The sequence below is a fragment of the Ammospiza caudacuta genome, chromosome 18, assembly GCF_027887145.1.
Source record: "Ammospiza caudacuta isolate bAmmCau1 chromosome 18, bAmmCau1.pri, whole genome shotgun sequence".
NCBI classification, from domain to species: domain Eukaryota; kingdom Metazoa; phylum Chordata; class Aves; order Passeriformes; family Passerellidae; genus Ammospiza; species Ammospiza caudacuta.
The window spans coordinates 4,812,902-4,831,289 of NC_080610.1; the positions used below are offsets into that span (position 1 = coordinate 4,812,902).

The 18,388-nt window shown below is 43.2% G+C and overlaps 1 protein-coding gene across 1 annotated transcript in view; it reads left to right on the forward strand.

Annotated features, from left to right (window-relative positions):
* Positions 1–13,831, forward strand: part of RSPH14 (radial spoke head 14 homolog) — a 72,043-nt gene extending 58,212 nt beyond the window's left edge. The window contains exons 4-6 of the mRNA XM_058816460.1: positions 10,904–11,129; positions 12,449–12,585; positions 13,572–13,831. Coding sequence (XP_058672443.1) covers positions 10,904–11,129; positions 12,449–12,585; positions 13,572–13,831 — 623 coding nt within the window. The remainder of the gene's footprint in view (positions 1–10,903; positions 11,130–12,448; positions 12,586–13,571) is intronic.
* Positions 13,832–18,388: the final 4,557 nt, after the last annotated feature.

Genomic DNA, 18,388 nt, shown 5'->3' on the forward strand with positions numbered 1-18,388 from the left:
TATCTATCTGAGATATTGTTGCTTTGTATCAGTGACTGTGAGATGGTGGGGAAAATCATGAATGCACCTTCTATCAGGTGGTATCAGCCTGACCTCATTTGGCTTCATCATTTAGGATGAAAATTCACTTTCTACCAGGATTTCTCCCTTTTATCTTCTCTCACCCTTCAGGTAACTGAGGGTTTTGCTTAATATCAGCATTTTACTCTTCCTATGAGAGCAAATAATGAGACATTTGAGAATGTGAACCCAGACAATGCATTACATCTAATATCACAATCAACTAAAAAAGAACTTTGAAAAGAAAACACCAACCAAAACCTACAAATGTTGAGTGCTTCACATCCCTCCCTTCACATTCTATTGTGTACCTACTGTGTGTGCAGCTCATTGTTTCAGCTGCTGCATCAGCAGTCGCAACTGAAGCCAAGTTGAGAAAAACAAACACTAAATCCAGCAGCTGGAGGAGAGCTGCTCTCCCAGAGCCCTGGAAAATACCTTGGCTTTCCTGTGCAGGAAACTTTCCACAGCAGCCCTTGCTTATCCCAAGCTTTGGGATGGATCCATGCACTCCTATTCCTTCAGAGCCTCCATGGGAAGAAAGCTGCAGTGATACTGTGAAACACGATAAAGGAACATAGTTCTTGGTAAAGAGACTGTTCTTCAAGACTACTACATTATTTTATTTTTTAAAAAAAGGTGAATTAAAGTATTCTTTGTTCATTTTTCACTACTAAGGTCAAAGGAATGGAGTAAAAACCAAAACAAAACTGCTCAATGTTAACCCAAATTAGGGATCACTTAGTAAAGTATACAACAAAGGATCCATGAAGGTTGAATAGAAAACACCACCTGAGATCAGAGATCTTTTTGAATTACACCAGGAGATGCAATTAGAGTGCCAGGATTTTTTTGAAACCAAAGTTTTAAAATAAATTGTACCAGCTTCAGATCTATTAAGGTGGTCTGAGCAACAGGTTGTTGGTTATTCTTAAGTTACCCTCTTCCTTCCTCTAATCTTCCTGGTTGGGGGTTTTGCAATTCATAAGAATGATTAAATATTCACTCTCCTCAGTGGCTTGAAAGTAGGTCTTTCCCACTTGAGGACATCAGTAGGCATTTAGTGAGGGTTTAAATTTTTTAATAATAAACAAACAAAAAAAATCTATTGATTTTAAATATATTTTGTTTTGCCACTTCTTGTTCTTGTTCTTACCAGATGAAGAAGTACCAAACTGGGCCCTCAGAAGGATTTTAGATCATTTAATAGATACTTAGAAAAAAATGTTCTGATTGGACTTCACATTTCCTCCTTTAAGCATGATAATTCCACTGCATGTAAGAACCACAAGATATAACTACAATTTCATCAGGCACTGTTATTTATGTGTTCTATAACCTCCTTGTGTCTGATACACAGAAAATATTTGGTAGTTAAAAAAATTAAAATGGGGACAATTTTTTTTGAGGACACAAAGGTAATTCTGGAAACCTATGGAAGAAGAGCTGGGAACATCCAGGTAGCTTTACTATGGGGGCTTCAAATGCCAGTCCAGTTCTTTAAAAATTTGTAATATTGCAGTCAGGACTAAGTAATTGGTTTGGATAATTGTCCACTTACTCAACACCAGTCCCACAGGTGGTTTTGCCTCTACAGAAACTCTGAGAGTTTCCCATCTATCTACCAGCCCACCTATAGAAAGTACAAACTAGACACAAAGTGTGTTCTCTGTTTCTGTTTAGCAGTGTTTTGAATCCTCTGTAAATAATGTTCTAATAGATAAGCACATAAGTGGTACTGTTGAAGTGCCTATGCTTAATCTGGCATGTTTACAGAAGCTAGACCTAATATTTTGGTTCAGGTTAAGTAACAGCTTCATTTTGCTGTTGTGCCCAGCATTTACTGGGGAGGTACTTTAAAAAACAAATCATCCTCAAAGCAGCCCACACCTTGGCAGGCTCGTATTCAATTAGGGTTTTTGAATTTTTCACTGCTTGAAATAAAATATAGGCTAAAAAACACTGGAAGGCACTATTGTAGAGCCTCAGTCTGAGCAGAATGCAATTTTCATGGAGTACAGAAAGCAGTTTTCCCTTAAGAACATGGCTTCCCATGGAAAACATGGAATTGAGAGGGGAGGCTCAATCTGCTCCTCCACCCAGCTCCACTCATGTTGTGCAGCCATCTGGGCCTGTGGTTCCAATCAAGATCTGTTTCTTCTGCTCTCATTACAAACAAAATTGCCAAGCCAGAGCATCTGAAGCAGAAAAGGATTTCACCCACCTGTAGTAGTGTATTCTTCTTTTCAGGAGCTTTTATCAGTTCTCACCAGTCAGTTGTGCTCACTTGGCATCAGTGGAAGCAGAGTGAACTGTAGGATAAAATTGTCTTATTGCAGCTTTGCCAGCAGGCCTGACCAGCAAATACAAGCAGTGGATTTGTCAGCACTACAATTTCTCCAGTTCAACTTTCTTTGAAATTTCTATCAGGTAATTTTTGAAATAATATATCATATAACACATAACACATATCCCCTGCCCTTCTAACAATGGAGAAAATGTAAAAAAGAAGTGCTTACACAATGAGCCTGAATTCATGTTCCCATTAATTTCTTCCTGTTTTCTTCTACCACTATTTGCAGTCTTTCAGTCTGTTCAGTTTTCAGTCTGTGCAATGATTCATATCTTCAAAGCAAGTTTATGTTAATTTTCAGGACAAAATTCTTCAGAATCTGACACATAATTAATTCTAGATATTTGGTTGCTTTAAGCCTCTCATTTTTAATGTTTGACAGTGGTATAATCAAATCTCTATATAAACATTCTCATTCATATACCTCTGTTTCTGATGGATTGCCATTTAATTGTACTATGGAAGTTCAGAGAATACTTTCACCATCTTAATGACACATTTCTCCTAAGGAACAAAACTGAAAAAAATGTTCTTTAATGCCTGAGCATGTGTGGGGTTAATTCACTGGTTACAGAAGGTGAACCTTAAAGATAACCAAGATGTTCTAATGGTCACTTGGCTGTGTGATGCCATTTTGTAATGCAGAATTCCAGTTGCAGAGGTGTAACTTCCAGGTATAGAAATTTAAGATAGTTGAGAAAACTCTTTCTTGAACTTCATTCATTTTGCTTTAATTATTTGGCACTCTGCCCCAAAAGAGGAAAGATTTCTTTTTCTTTCAACCTATTTTCTCAGCAGAACTTCTGAAAACTAGAAATTGTGCATTGCTCTCACATTAGGGGCTTGTAAGACAGTTGGACTTTAAAGTTTTAAAATCTTTTTATTAGTGAAAAATGGCTCTGAATTGTTTCTCAGCTGTTCAACTGACTTGCCTGAAACAAATGTTTGCCTCCCTCCTCCCCAGCCAGCCAGACAATAATCTCTGGAGGAAATGAGCTCTCACACATCTTTACAAACCTCTGTGACAGGACAGACCTTTCTCCACAGGAATCTCTAAAAATTGCCACAATGGAAGTAATAACCATATGAATGTTTGTCAAACTGATAATGTCATGTTCACCTTACAGCATCAATTTTTCTGTGACTGAAACTTGCTACAGGAGCTGGAAACACTTGATGTACGTGCTTGGTATGAAGTACAAAATCCAAGATTTAAGTCAGTTTTGTGGATGTGCCAGTCCAGGTTCTCTTCAGAATGATTTCTGTCAGGCACAGTAAATCCAGTGCCCTCTGTGAATGTTGTATGTCCCAGTGGGTACTGGTGGAAACTGAAATTCAAGAGTCTGTTATGGTTAAAGGCTGCACTGCTCCCTCTCAAACTCATCTCAGAGCTGCACATGCCCATCACTGAGCAGCACAAAACAAGGACAAATTCTCACTTGGAAAATCAGAATTGGGATAGCCTCAGTGGCTGGGGCTCAGCTTTTTGGGAGTAGTTATCCTAAGGCTTTAATTTTCTCTACACTTATTGATCTGAGGACTTTGGCAGGACTAGCGCCCATGTCAAATTGTTTTCCTTCCTCCATGTATTTTGGCAAAGTCTTCCCTGTAGAGGAAATTAATAAATTTCAGGGTGACATTTCCTTCTTCATCTAAAAGAGCAAGGAAAAAACCTCCAACCCTCTGGGTGAATTTTTTTAATTTTTTCTTTTATTTTTATTATTTTGTAAAAAATTATATTTTGTCAGAGAAATAAAAACCAAGCAATTTTCCAATTTGTGTGATCAATCTGCATGGAAGATCAGTGATATGAATGCTGTTTGTGTACATTCACACATTTGGATACCGAGGATGACTGTGAGGGTGTCTATAGATGAAGTTACAAATTTAGGAAATATAGAAATTTACTTAAAAGGGAGGTGCAAGCACCTGGAGTTCCAAAGGGCTAAATAAAACCCCTGCAAAAGATAGCACAGCTTATCCTGTAATTTACAGGCAGACTATCAACAACTTGAGCTAGGAAAAAATTATTTCCCCTTCATTTTGATTGTTTGCTTTCTTGTATATAACAAGTCAATGTAGTTTCAGTAAAAGAAGGAAAAGTTGCTTTCATTGTGGAGACTGCCTTCAGATTGCACATGAATGAGCAGCAATCCACAGTTCTGGATTATGCACTGTCACAACAGAGAACACATTTCATTATTTCCATCTTTGTTTTGGGGGATTTCCCACTGAAGGATCTGACACTGCCCTCAGTCAGAATGAGGGGTCTGGTCTTGGTCAGTTATTGATCTTGGGCTGTACCTAGTTCTTGTACAAAAGCAGAGCACAGGGTTTATTTCTCATTTTGGATAATTTCTATGTGAAACACAAGTCTATTCTATCTAATTCATTCTCAGAGTTTTTAGAGATATGATAGAATACATTCTGTTCTAAAATTTTTTAATTGTTTAGATATTATTCCTCTTTTCATTGGCCATGAATTATTTAAATAATTAAACACACTCCTTTCAAGCAGGTGGTCACAGGTAGTCTTAATTACTATCAAAATGACAATTTTTTTTTTAAGTAACCTGTTTCTTGGATTTCTAAATTACACCAGAGGAGATAATGCAGATATATCAGATGTAGTTTCTATGTTAATTTTTTTCAGTGGTGCTTTGATATTACAATTGCACACAGTCCAAACAAAGTTTCTAAAAACAAAAACAAGATATGCAGGAATCTCTTTCATTCTTTACTGAGGCTTAGGAACCTCTTGTTTATCAGACCAATCTTTCCTGTTCCTTGTTAATGCTGGAAACATTTTGGGTTTTTAAATCATCCCCAGAGGCAGCCACATTATGTGCTCCTGCAGGGTACTGCTGACTTTTTAATATTTTTATAACCTTAATTTCTGTGATATCTTTAATTCAGACAGCATCCCAAAATCCTGAGTATTGGAAAAATTCTCATTGGCTTCAAAAGCAGATCACATCATGGTTTTATAAAGCTTATAGAGTTTTATAATGCTCTTGTATTTTTAATGAAGATCTGGCAGACACTACAGTTGAGGTCGTGATTTTGTACCTGGTGAATCCCCAGGGCTCTCCTGAGATAAATGCCTCCAGCCAATGCCTCCATTTGAAATGGTTTGATCCAGAACTGTTTACTATTTCTAGTCTGATCCAACCTCTGCAGTGTTTTCCTCAGTTCTCTTAATATCCCAGTGGCTCTTCAGTTGACATAAACAGAGACTTCCCAGCCCTCAGTCCTTGCAGATGAGAGGTGGCCTCTGTCTGTGGGCACAGCCCTCCTTTGGGACTCTGCTGTTTGTTCCTGTTCAATTGTCATGGACAGACAGAGAACTATTCTTGCAAAGAAGAGCAAAATATTCTGATTTTCAAAGAGGTCAAGAGAATTATCCTCTTCAGGTAGGAATCTTGGTGAAGCTGTTCTAGCAGGTGAGCTGTAACTCATGGAATGTGGTCTGCCTCCTGCTCCAAGCTCACCAGAAAGTTCAGCCCAGGTTTAGAGCATTTCCAGTTTTATATTCACTCTGCTCCCCGACACAGCCACAATGCTGGGAGCACTGAGAATCAAAATGCATTAAATAAGCTACTACAAGGTTCATAAACTGTGCTCTTGTGACAGGTGACTCAGAGATTTTCCCAGAATAAATTATATTTTTTCCATTTAAACAGTAGTGAGCAAGGAGTCATTAAGGAAGGTGTGCAGGGGCAGCACCCCCTGTGCTCAGCTGTCACTCACAGTGTCACTCTTGGCACCAAGGAGGCATCACCCAGCACTGTTAGCCAGTGTCTGTCATGTATGGGGGCACTCACAAGGGTAGCAAACCCTTTCTTGCCTCTGAAATGCTGATTAACCATTGCAGGGAAGCAAGAGAGCTGCTGCTCTGGGAGTTTAGGCAGGATCACTTGGCTCCTCAGCCAGTGGCTCCCCCAGGCTGTCCCAGCTCCCCCAGGGCTGTCCCAGCTCCCCAGGGCCATGCCAGCTCCCCCAGGGCAGTCCCAGCTCCCCTGGGCAGTGCCAGTTCCCCCAGAGCTGTCCCAGCTCCCCCGGGCAGTGCCAGCTCCCCCAGGGCAGTGCCAGTTCCCCCAGAGCTGTCCCAGCTCCCCCAGGGCAGTGCCAGCTCCCCCAGGGCAGTGCCAGCTCTCCAGGCTGTCCCAGCTCCCCAGGGCAGTGCCAGCTCCCCCAGGGCAGTGCCAGCTCCCCAGGGCAGTGCCAGCTCCCCCAGGCTGTCCCAGCTCCCCCAGGGCCATGCCAGCTCCCCCAGGGCAGTGCCAGCTCTCCACGGCAGTGCCAGCTCCCCCAGGCTGTCCCAGCTCCCCAGGGCAGTGCCAGCTCCCCCAGGGCAGTGCCAGCTCTCCAGGGCAGTGCCAGCTCCCCCAGGGCTGTGCCAGCTCTCCAGGGCCATGCCAGCTCCCCCAGGGCAGTGCCAGCTCCCCCAGGGCAGTGCCAGCTCCCCAGGGCAGTGCCAGCTCCCCCAGAGCTGTTCCAGCTCCCCCCAGAGCTGTCCCAGCTCCCCCATGGCAGTGCCAGCTCCCCCAGGGCAGTGCCAGCTCCCCCAGAGCTGTCCCAGCTCCCCCAGGCTGTCCCAGCTCCCCCAGGGCTGTGCCAGCTCCCCCAGGGCAGTGCCAGCTGCCTGTGGTGCCAGGCAGCAGATTCCCTTCCCCTGCCTCTGCTTTGCTTTTCCTCTGTGTCCCTTCCTAAGCACAATTCCTGTACTGAGCATTTCAAATCCTTGTGTGACCATGGCAGAGACACCTCCAAGGTGCCAACAAAGAATCTGTGTTTCCCTATTATTTTTCTGTGTTCTATTACACCAATCATCACTTTGTGGCCATGTATGAGGCACATGCTTCAGACCAGACCATTTTGAGTTGAAAACCAACATTTTCAAGGAAAAGGATTTGCAATATGATTGGATTTATGTAATTGAAAACCAAAACAAAACACCGTTCTTATGTACTGTAAATAACTCCTTCATCTTCTACTAAATTGAACTTGTTTACATGCCCTGCAGCCATACTGAGAGAACTGAATAAATGGCAACTCCTCTTTGGGCCTGTTTGAAAAAAAATCAGGAAAGGGAGGATGAGAGTGGCCAGACAGTTATGAGAAGGAAGAGATGAGTGCTCAGATAAAAAGCAGCCCAAGGGAAGATTACAAGTTCTCAGAAAAACAGATCAATAATGACGTTAACTATGCAGCTGCAAATGCAACTATTTGCATTTTGAAAACATTTTCCCCAGCTACTTCACTGGGCCCAGGGTATCTAGAACACTCTCTGCAACAGACAAACCCCTTTGAAAGGGCAGTGTTTTAATGAAAAAGTCAATATCCTGAGGATGCCACTGTATTTTTCAGTACAGGACTATCCAAACCCCAGCTTACCTTCCCCTCCTATTGCTCACCCTCTAAGATCCAAGGATCTGAGACCTCTCTCCTTTACAAGTGATCCCAGACAACTTGCCACTGATTTTGCCTCCTCCCTTTTCCCTCCCTCGACCTTTCAACCTGTGGTTCCCCTGGGAAAATCATGACAAATTTCCACGTGGAAATTTCAGTCCCAGTGTTAGGTAGTCTCTTTTTGTTGTTGATGATGGCCTTTCCTCTCCACCCTCTTTCTCTTCACCACACTGAGACTTTTGACAAGGTCAAACAATTTATCTTTATTTCTATATTTATATCTGGGAAGCTGTCTCATAGCACGACAGCATTTGAGCTCAGACCACTTGACAAAAACAGTAGACAAGAAAGCTCCTGGTACAGAAACCCAGCCTGGTAAAACAAAATCAATTAAAAAAAAAAAAACATTAGAACATCCCAAGTGCTCAGACAAAATGAGATCAGGAGCCCCAGAATAAATATTGGTTAATGGCTGTACAAAATCAAAGCTGTTGTAGACAACACTGTACCTTAGCAGCTTATGGACACAGACACAAAGTGACACAAAGTGACACAAAGTGGCTTTGCTGGGTTTCACACCCAAAACTGCAGTGCCACAGCAAGGCCAGCACCCAAAGAAGACATGAAGTGCAATGAATGAGGGATGACTGAGGCAAAGAAGGTCAATAAACATTAACTGGAAGGAATAAAACCAAGGGCAAGTGAAAGCAGCCCTGGCTGCATGAATGTATTGGTGGAATACATTAAAGATAATTGAAACACTCAGACAGAAAGAAGTGAAACATGAATGTTGGTTGAGAGAACTTAGCAAGGAAGTCCTGAAAAAGAGGGAATTCCAGCAAAGTGAAAATGAAACTTGACATGGTGAGTTAAAAATGGCTAGTAAGTATTGAAAGCAAGCACAAAAAACAGGAAAGAGCCAAGCACATCTCCCAGCACAAGGGAGGCAGAGGGAATGCTACAGCAGCAGTTGTTACAGACAGATGGAGTTAGGTTAAATCAAGCAGTGGTTTCTCTGGGCTCAAACCAGAGTGTGTCTGCACTGTGCAAAAGGATTTGCTTATGGACTGCCCCAAGGAGCACTGGGATCCATGTGAGTCAAAGCTACACACAGGTGCTTGTGACAGGCAGTGTGAGCCTGAGGCTGTCACAGCTGATTTACTGCTCTTCCTCTGAAACTGTACCTCCCAAACTGACACTCTGTACTGATTTCCACCCAGAATTTAGAAGTGCATATAGTGACTGTGAGCAGTCTGGGGATCCCAATTCCATGCACTCAGGCCATACAGTTTGTTTTCATGAAAAACTTCGGGAGGAGTTTTAAAAATTGCATTTGAAAAATCTTGTATTTCATAGGCCATTTCAAAAGACTGTTGGGAAGTGTGGCTGAAGGAATTCTGGATATGATTTAAGTGCTTTAGTCTGCTTCCTTGGGAGCAGTTCACTAGTGGGTTCCCTACTGCCTGGCATTCTATAAGGCATGGAGAATTTCCCAGCCATATTTCTAACCTGCCAAAACCTTTCTGTACCTACAATGTGCAACCCAAACCCCAGCAATCCTTGTCCAGGGGGGTGGTGCTGGTCATGGATGAGCTGGGGCTCCTTCCCAGGGGCCCTCCACCAGAGTCCTCTGCAGAGCCATAGTGCAGGTGTCCTTTATCACATCCTTCTGCAGGAACAGAATCAATGGGCTGGAGTTACTCTTTGATAAGTTTCTTTTGTTCCTCCAGGGAACAATATAGGGTTGGCTGGGTTTTTTTCACAGTGAAAGCAGCAACTCCCCTGTGCAGTGACACACAGAGCCACAGCTTCAAAGAACATTATTTCACTTTCTTTTCCTGCTTTGCCTTTCTGGCACAAAGAGAAATCCTTGTTTGTAAAATGTTGTTAGCCTTCAGTGTGTATTGTCTTGGAACTGGTTTGCCTTATTTATTTGAATTCTCACAGAAACTGACCTCCAAATGCAGCACAGGTAGTAAAGCTGTAATATCACCCCAAGGCATTTCTTGGCCTTGGCATTGTAACGTGGATCCTAATGAGTCAGTACCATAAGAAGTTGTTCAGTATTAGCAAAGTCTCAGAAATATGTACAACAGAATAACCTCTAGATTAGAATCCTGTTTTTCACCCAATTATCAAGGTGAGGGATTTTTCTTATGCACTACCAAGGGTCATGAAAATGTCTTTCCCACTTGTCTCTGCTGTGAAGATCCATTTGAAAATACCTTGATGACTCTTATCCACAAAACTTCCTTATCTAACCACATATGAATCACTTTGAAAGGAGCCACATTTCTCATAGCAACCAAAGAATCAGTCTTAGCAACAAGACAAGCTGGAGAATTTTGTTTTCACATAGTTACTCGTGGACAGTACATTCTGCTTTCCCCTGGCATTGCTGGTGAGTGTTGACTTAGTAAAGGGTGAGAAATGGTACAAATCAGACTCTTGCTCATAGCAAAGGCATCACTTGCTGGGCAAATTATGATCTCTCTACCTTTGATGTTATATTTTAGGAGCCAGTGCAAGAGTACTGACTGCTGGAAAGTTCAGAATTTAAATTTTTGCCTTGACAGAACTACTACAAAGAAATGTGTGAGGAAGCAGACAGTTCCCAGAATCTTGACTTCCCCCCACCAGAAACCACCATGAGAATAAAAGAACGAGCTCTAAAGGCCAACATCTCTGTCTGTCTTGGCATCTGCTCATGTTGAGAACAGTTAGACAGGCTGCATAGGAGGTCACTTTGTAATTGATATATATTTCCTATCTTTTCCTTGCAAGGATAATTTTGGGAGAAATATCACAGAGAAACTGGGAACATCAAAGCAATTGTCATGTTGGTTATTACCTGGTATTGATTTCTTTAGAGGAGTTTTGGGGAAGCTTCCCAAAGAAGCAATGCTGAGATACATTTATAAACAAGGGATGTTGGAGTACTTTCCATCTCTCAATTCCACTTCTGGGTAAGGAAATGAGTTCCCACGTGTGTTTTGATCCTCTGAAGCAATTCCAGGTGCAGGTAGCAATAGTAGCTGCACTCAGCTCTCACCCATGTCCCTTCCTGTCCCTCTGCAGGGGCTGGTGGTGTCCTGCAGGCTGGTTTGATTCCCCCACTGGTCCTGAAGTTGGAGACAGAGTTGGATGAGATCCAGGAGCTGATCCTGGGTACCCTCTCCAACTGCCTCCGTGTGGAGGTTTCTGAAGCCCTGGCAGCTGGTGCTGTCCCTGTGCTGAAGGAAAAGCTCTCACACCCCTACTCAGCCATCAGGAGCAAAGCAGCCTGGGTCCTCTTAGAAATCAGGTAAAGAAACATCTCTAATGCTTAAGTCCAAGAAAGAACTAATTCTTTCAGGAATAAATTCAGGAGTAAATTCAGAACTAATTCCAGCAGTAAATAAATGCCATTCATTTACAGCTGTGCTCCACTACACACTGAAGCTGCCACATTTCACATGTAAAGCACTATCAGCCTGAATGCACACATGGGTAAAACAAAATAGGACACATGGGGCTTAAAGAATTCCTAACTGCCATAAATCACTGAAGAAAGCAGATGCTCATCAGTCATTCCTTCTCCTTCTGTTTGTTTTCAGTATTGGCAGTGGAATCGGGATTTTTTTTCCTGGAACAGCACTGCTAGGAAAAAAAATCTTACATGAAAAATCTTGTAGAAACAGAACTCTGACCACTATGGAGGTAGGGAGAATCTCCCTTATGTTTTTTGAAAAGTGCTCTCTCTCAGAAAATTAGAGGTCCTTGGAAACTTTCACTAGGATTGAAGACAGAAATAGTTTTCTGCCACAGGCTGCCACATACCTCAGTGATGGATCAGAAAAAGCAATCTTTATATTAAATTTGTGTATCAGAGAATGGATTGAAGGAATAACTTAAGTCCACTGTACTGCAATCAGAAAATATAAGTGTTCAACAAATGTCTAATTTAAAAAGGTCTGCAGTTGATGTAGTTTACATATCAACTGGCACTACAGATTTCCTCATGTCCTATAATAGAGGTATGAGAGGAAAAGAGTATCATTAACATGAGCCACAGAAAGAAAGCAACATACAACTGAAATATGGACCTGAGCTATGTTCTAGGTCCCTGCAATGGCTGGGCCACATTAAATATTCTTCTCATTAGAGAGGCTGGAAAGAAAGAGAGAAAGGTGATCTGGGAGAAGAATTCATTTTAGCCCTGTGATTTAGCAGGGTTTTAAATCTCTAGAGGCTTCACCAGCCAAGTTTGTAACTCTGTTACACTTAGGACCAGCAACACCTTTAATCCTACACTCTGTTACATGCAGCTGCCCATCAGTGTCCCGTGTACCATAGAAAGCTTTTTAAAAAATCCAGGTATCACCCAAAAATACCCTAGAATATAGTGAAGCCCGTGCAGGCAGGTGGGTGTGGTGTCCTCAGGCCCGTGTCCGCAGGTGGGTCCAGCAGGCACAGGCACCCCTCGGTGCCCGGGGGCAGGACAGTCCCTCCAGGGGGCACAGGGGCTGTGGCAGTGCTGGTGGCACCGGGCTGCGGCTCCAGGCGTGCCCAGAGGCCCAGGGGCTGCAGGGGCAGCAGGCACAGCTCAGGGGCTCACTCGCTTTACCCATCCTCTCTGCGCAGCTCCCATGCCGAGGGGAAAATCGCCGTGTTTGAGGAAGAGGTGATTCCTGTGCTGCTGAGCCTGCTGGAGGACGCGCAGCCCGCAGTCCAAGTGAACTCAGCGGGAGCGCTGATGTTCGCTCTTGTTACACCTCAGGGTGAGACACAGAGGCAATTCTGTTGGGGTACCTCCTGGAAATCCAATTCTGGGGCAACTAAAGTAACAAAACATTTGCTCTCTCACACTCCCCAAGTCCTCAGTTTCTGACAGTGTTGATGCTCGTCAAGAAATTAGGACTGGGACATTTCTTTACCACTGACTTTAGCACTGTTGCTGCTTCGTCACAGTGCCTGGTGGGGACAGGATATTTCACATTTCATTCCCCTAAGTAGGTCAAGAAGTTATTTATCTACCTCACCTGCATCATTTCCCTCCAGAGGGGGAACATTTTCCACTCCAGTCCAGACCACACAGAGATCCAGAAAACTGGAGCTGTGCTCAATCACAGTGCTCAGCACAGGAGCGCTGCTCTCTGGAAACACTCTGGGATTAGAGGCAGCTCCTCTCTCACAGCTGGGAGAGCAATGAATATTAATAAGGTCTGTAGCTCTCCCAAGTAACTTACATGACACAGAAAATACTAACTGCTAAATTTCCAGTGTGATGAATGAGTAATTAGACGTAAAAGACTCAATAACAGCAGTTGTGTTCCAGTCCTCCTCTGCAAACCTTCCTCGGGCTTCCAAAGACAACTCAGGAGTGGATCTCGGTCTTTGAAGTGTTTTAGAAATGAAAGACTGGAGGATGTTCTTAAGGGCATCTAACAAATTCCACTCCTCACCCCCCTCCAAAACATATTCTATCATTTAGTGCCTCATGTATTTTTGGATAATTTGTTGCAAATGAAATACTAATGTACAAGGCAGATAAAGTTAACCATGAAAGATCTTTTTCCTTAAAAATAAACAGCTGGGAGCCAACCTTGGTCTCTGAAAGAAGAGCATGTTCTGCCTCTGTGCACTGCACCTCCAGGGCTGTTCAGATGTTCAGAGCTGCAGCCAGGCAGGGAATGGAACGTGTCAGTCCAAGAGGATGATGATTAGATGTCATTACACATTTCAAAGCCACTTTTTTTCCCTCCAGGGAGATCCTCAGCCATGGGTGCTGCAGCCATTCCACCTTTACTGACGCTGGTTGCTGAGGAAACCAGCAAAGCGCGTTTGAATGCAATCAAAGCCCTCACCCTGCTGGCTGAGCTGCCGGAGGGCCGCAAGACGCTGCTGGAGCACAGGGACACCTTCCAGCGGTGTCTGGATGATCCCAGCGAGGCCGTGCAAAGAGCTGCCGAAATCGCCATCACCGTGATCGACTGGAAACCCTTCTGCAGCCGCGATCTTTTCTAGAGATCTATTGCCCTCTGTTGTTGCCTGGCTGTAAAGGTACGCGATTACATGAGACCTTCAGCACCCCAGAGCTCTCTTCCTTACTTACTCTGGCTCAATTTCTCCTGAAAAGTTATTTGGCTACAGCTTCACATCTGTATTGCAGGTCACAAGCAGAAAAATGGAGAAGAAAAGTTAGGAAGTATGGAATTCTCCACTAGGAGTTATTGCCCAAATTACCAAGATTTTCCTATGATACAAGGCACCAACTCTTTTTGTTTTCTTCATAATGTTCTCTCCTTTTCTTTTTTAAACCTCAGCCTATCAAACACTAATCAATAATTAATTATATTAGAAAGATTCACAATTAACCCCTCCAGCAATTTGTCCATACTGACAAATTGATCTAACAACAGGAATTCACATGAATTTTGCTGCAAACATTTGTTGAACGTGGGATTAAGAGCAAAGTCAGAAAGCCTTTACCAGGTTAAAGCCTTGGTAAAGCTGTGCTGGGGCCTCTCCAACAGGAGAGGGCTCTGGTCCCTAATTGGAATTGCTTGGAACAGGGAACAAAAGCACCTCAGGGTTTGAGCTGAAGGCAATGGAAGTGGTGGGAAGTTTCAGTAGCATTTTACTCACTCGGAGTTCAATGGTGGTCACTACTGACATGTTGCAAATTTCTGTCTGCAATTACAAGAGTGTAATTTAAGAGGCTTCAACGGGAGGCCTGGGCAAAGAAATAACACAAATGAGCAGGACAGCCCTGGCCATTCTCAGCCACCAAGGAAGATGTGACAGGGTGGCTGGGACAGCTTCACAGCAAGTCTCATTTGTTTTCACTTGGGTTTTGTTCTCACATGGGAGTTTTCTGTCCAGAATTGTAGCTACAAAGCAGCTGCATCAGGTCTGTAAAAGGGGTTATTTGTCAGGGCTGCTTTTCCATTCAAACCCACGGTCACACTGCAAACTGCATTACCCTTACACACAGGATAAACTCTTCCTGTAGGAGTGATTACAGTTAAAATGCTTCTCTTCCATAATGTAACCAAAGGGTGAATTTCCTCTCTTATAAAGATGTGATTTAAAGTATTGAGTCAGTTGGATTCATTCCCTCCAGGCAGGATCTTGGAGGAACTCTGCCTTTTATACACATAAGGCACTCGTACATGATACATATTGGTGCCAGAGTGCATCCAACTCAATAAGAGAGGCCAGGCAGCTTTAATAACATGCTAAAAGACTGGAGCAGCACAGTGCAGGCTCAGCTGCTCCTACAGAACTGCAGGAAAACCTGGTAACAATCATCATTTTAACCCAGGTCCAGCCTTGTCACAGCCTTCCCTGATAATTCAGGTATTCACTGATAATTCAGTGAATTCCCAAAATAATTAGCTTGTTCAGATAGAGAAATAAGACCATCCACACTGAACTGCTCTGGCCAGAAGAAATTGATTTGGACCTTAAGTAGTGTGTTCCAAGTATCTGCCTGATCAATGCTTTAAAGACAATATAAACTGTTCCCAAAAAAGCCTCTCCATGGATCAGTGCTCTCATCTCACACACACAGCTCAGAAATGGAACAAAGCCTCAGGTGAACTCTGAGATATGGACACTACTGGGGCCCTCCCACATGTCAGCTTTTGTCTCAGCAATTCTTTGGCCCTGTTACACCTGACAACATGAAACCATCACACTACAAACACAACAGGAATTCCCTTGGGCTGTACTGACCATGTGCTGCCTCTGCAAATGCCAAGATTTAAAGTCTGTGTATGGACAGCCACTGTTAATTGGGGTTTTCTACTTACAAAGCTGCATTATTGACAAAAAGTTGGTTGCAGATATAATAATCCAAAGTCACAGGCTGTGCTGAGGGCTGATTCCCTGCTTTGGGATGAGAGACAAGAGTTTCATGAGGCTGGGAATTAATTAGCACTGTAGGTGTCAGTAAAACAATTGGCTGGACCAAAGAACAGTTGATGAACAATTTCCCTGGACTGAGCTTGCAGTCAGGAATACTCCATAATAAAGCTACCACAGACTTGGTCACAAAAATACTGAAGGTCTTTTGGAATTGCTTCATACACATTACAAATACTTAAATGAACATCTCAGGATTGGCACCCCACACCCCAGTTAAACTCATCCTTTCAAAGGAAATGCTGTGTGTACAGCAAGTCTCTGCCTTTAGCACCAAGGCAAATTTTTAACATCAATGAAATCAATTTGCCTTTTTAGCTTGAAGCCAACAATTATTAAGGCCCAGATATAATTAATATGGTCCCAGGTCAATACTGGAATTAATGCACTTACACTCTACACAGATTGAGCTTTCAAACCATTGCCCAGCAGTCCTCAGAGCACCAGAACACAAGACAGCTGCATCCATGGGAGACAGGACTTCCCTGTGGACTCTTGTGTCCCACCCAGGCAGAGGTCACATTGAATTTTTTCTAACAGTTTCCAGAAGGTTAAGAATGTTGTGGCTCTTTGTTCTTGCAGCTACAGACTCATTTCCACTGTCCCTATACTCCTTCAGAAGGCCAAGGGGTGGAAATCATCCTGTCCTGCTCTGGAAAATGGCAGCTTTTAATTCCATCTTTTCATGTTTCAAAGCAGGGAGTAAATTTGTTTCTCACTACTACCATTTCTATTAAAAAATATAAAAATCATAGTGAGAAATGTGTCAAAGGACAAAATAGTCTGGGAAAATCACATTTGGCTAATGGCATTAACCCAGAAGGGAAGAGACAGCTACGCACAAAGCTAATATGCCCAAAGCACAGGATTTCTTTTTTTGCAAGACAGTTTGCAATTTGAATGAATAAAACCATTTTAATGATTTGTTTTAGCATACCTTGCTTCTAAACTATGTTTTTAAAGTTATAGGCTCCAATACTGTAAACAAAAATGTGCACAGAGTGACAAGAAACTCTCACCTCAGCTTGAAGCTCTTCCAGGTACCTTCAGAAAAGGAGGGGAGGGTCTGATCCAGGCAGGCACAGCTGCTCTGGCCTCAGTTGTGCCAGGTCAGGGCAGGGTGGGCTCAGCAGCTCCAGAGGAATTATTCTTTCTCACAGCTGCCCATGGTAGAGGGCAAGAAGGAATATTCTTCAGGAGGCACAAAAAAGGCAACCTCTTTTATTAATAATAAGGATAACTTGATGCACTGCTTACACTGTCTTGCATTAAAACAACCAGTGGAAATTGGAATGAGTGAAGTTTTTCTGTCCTTTAGGTTCTCCAGCACAGGCCTACAACACACACTCCATGAGAAAATGCCATGAATCGCCAAAAAAAGCCAGGGGTTTTTACATTTCCCATCTCTTTCAGCAGGGTATTGCCTGCTGTTACTGAATCTGGGACTACAGGTTCTCATTTCAGCACCAGGGAAGGTCTCTGATTGCTGCTCCCTTCCCTCTCTGTGGGTTCTCTGCAGGGCACAGACACCTGCAGCTGGCACATGAGACCACTAAAACAATTCAAGCACCCAGCAGCTTTCCTGAGAGCAGCTTTGCTGTGACTCCACAGCCTGTGCCCAGGCCTTTCTGTGCTCTCTGTCCCCAGAAATGTCAGCTCTAAGCTCCTCTGGCTGCACACTTCAAACCAGTGAGCTCAAGTGCCCTTTAGATACAATGACTGCCAGTACTGGCTTGATTGTTTAGCTTTGCTCCTCATTTTTGTGTTGGCTTTTACAGGAACACTCCTGGTTTTGCCAGTTAAGGCAGGTCAGGGAGCTGAGTCCCCTGGCAATCCCCCTGCTCTGGGCCCCCATCACCACAAGCACCTGCACCTGAGGAGCTCAGCCCTGTGCCGTGGCCTAGTTCAGCATGGCCAGACAGTCTGCTTGAAACCACCATGGCTACTGCAGACTGATTCCAAACAGAGTCCCAGACATGTCCTCCCCTGGCATTGCAGTGCATGAGATTTGCAGTAATGGAATAGGAATAAACCCAAATTCTGAGTTCTAAGAACAGGGTGTCCTCATCATCATCAATACTAAACATTTGTGAGATACTTGGATACATTTTTGTGGGTGATACAGACAAATTAAACGACCAGTGATTACCCCTTTTCAGGACTTTTCCTAAGAACTATGTAGTATTTCCTAAAATGGAAGATTTTGTTTAGTGTGTATTCTTTACAGCAGTGTTACAATTTGCTAACAGTACTACTAAGTGCATATTGTATTTTATTTTATTAAAATAATTCTGTATATCTAAAGTCCACTAAAAAAGCTTTAACCATGTGTCTTACCTGACAGGGATGTCTCCAGATCCCCTGGAACAGAGCTGTGTTGTGCTGTACAAGCCATGCAGGTACTTTGTGCTGTGAGCCAGAGATTTATTTGGAGTCTCACCAGTAACCAGACATTTTTCAAATGTATAATCAAACACTGGGGAAAGGGTGTGCTCACAGTTCCCACCTCTGGAGCATGACAATGCCCAGAACAGTGCAAGCTACTGCTTTTAGCTGAGTGTCCCCAGCAATAGCTCATGGACAGAGCTCCCCTGAAAACTGAAGGAAAGTCATTTTCTTCCTTAAAATCATGAATGCAATAGCTACCAACCTGAG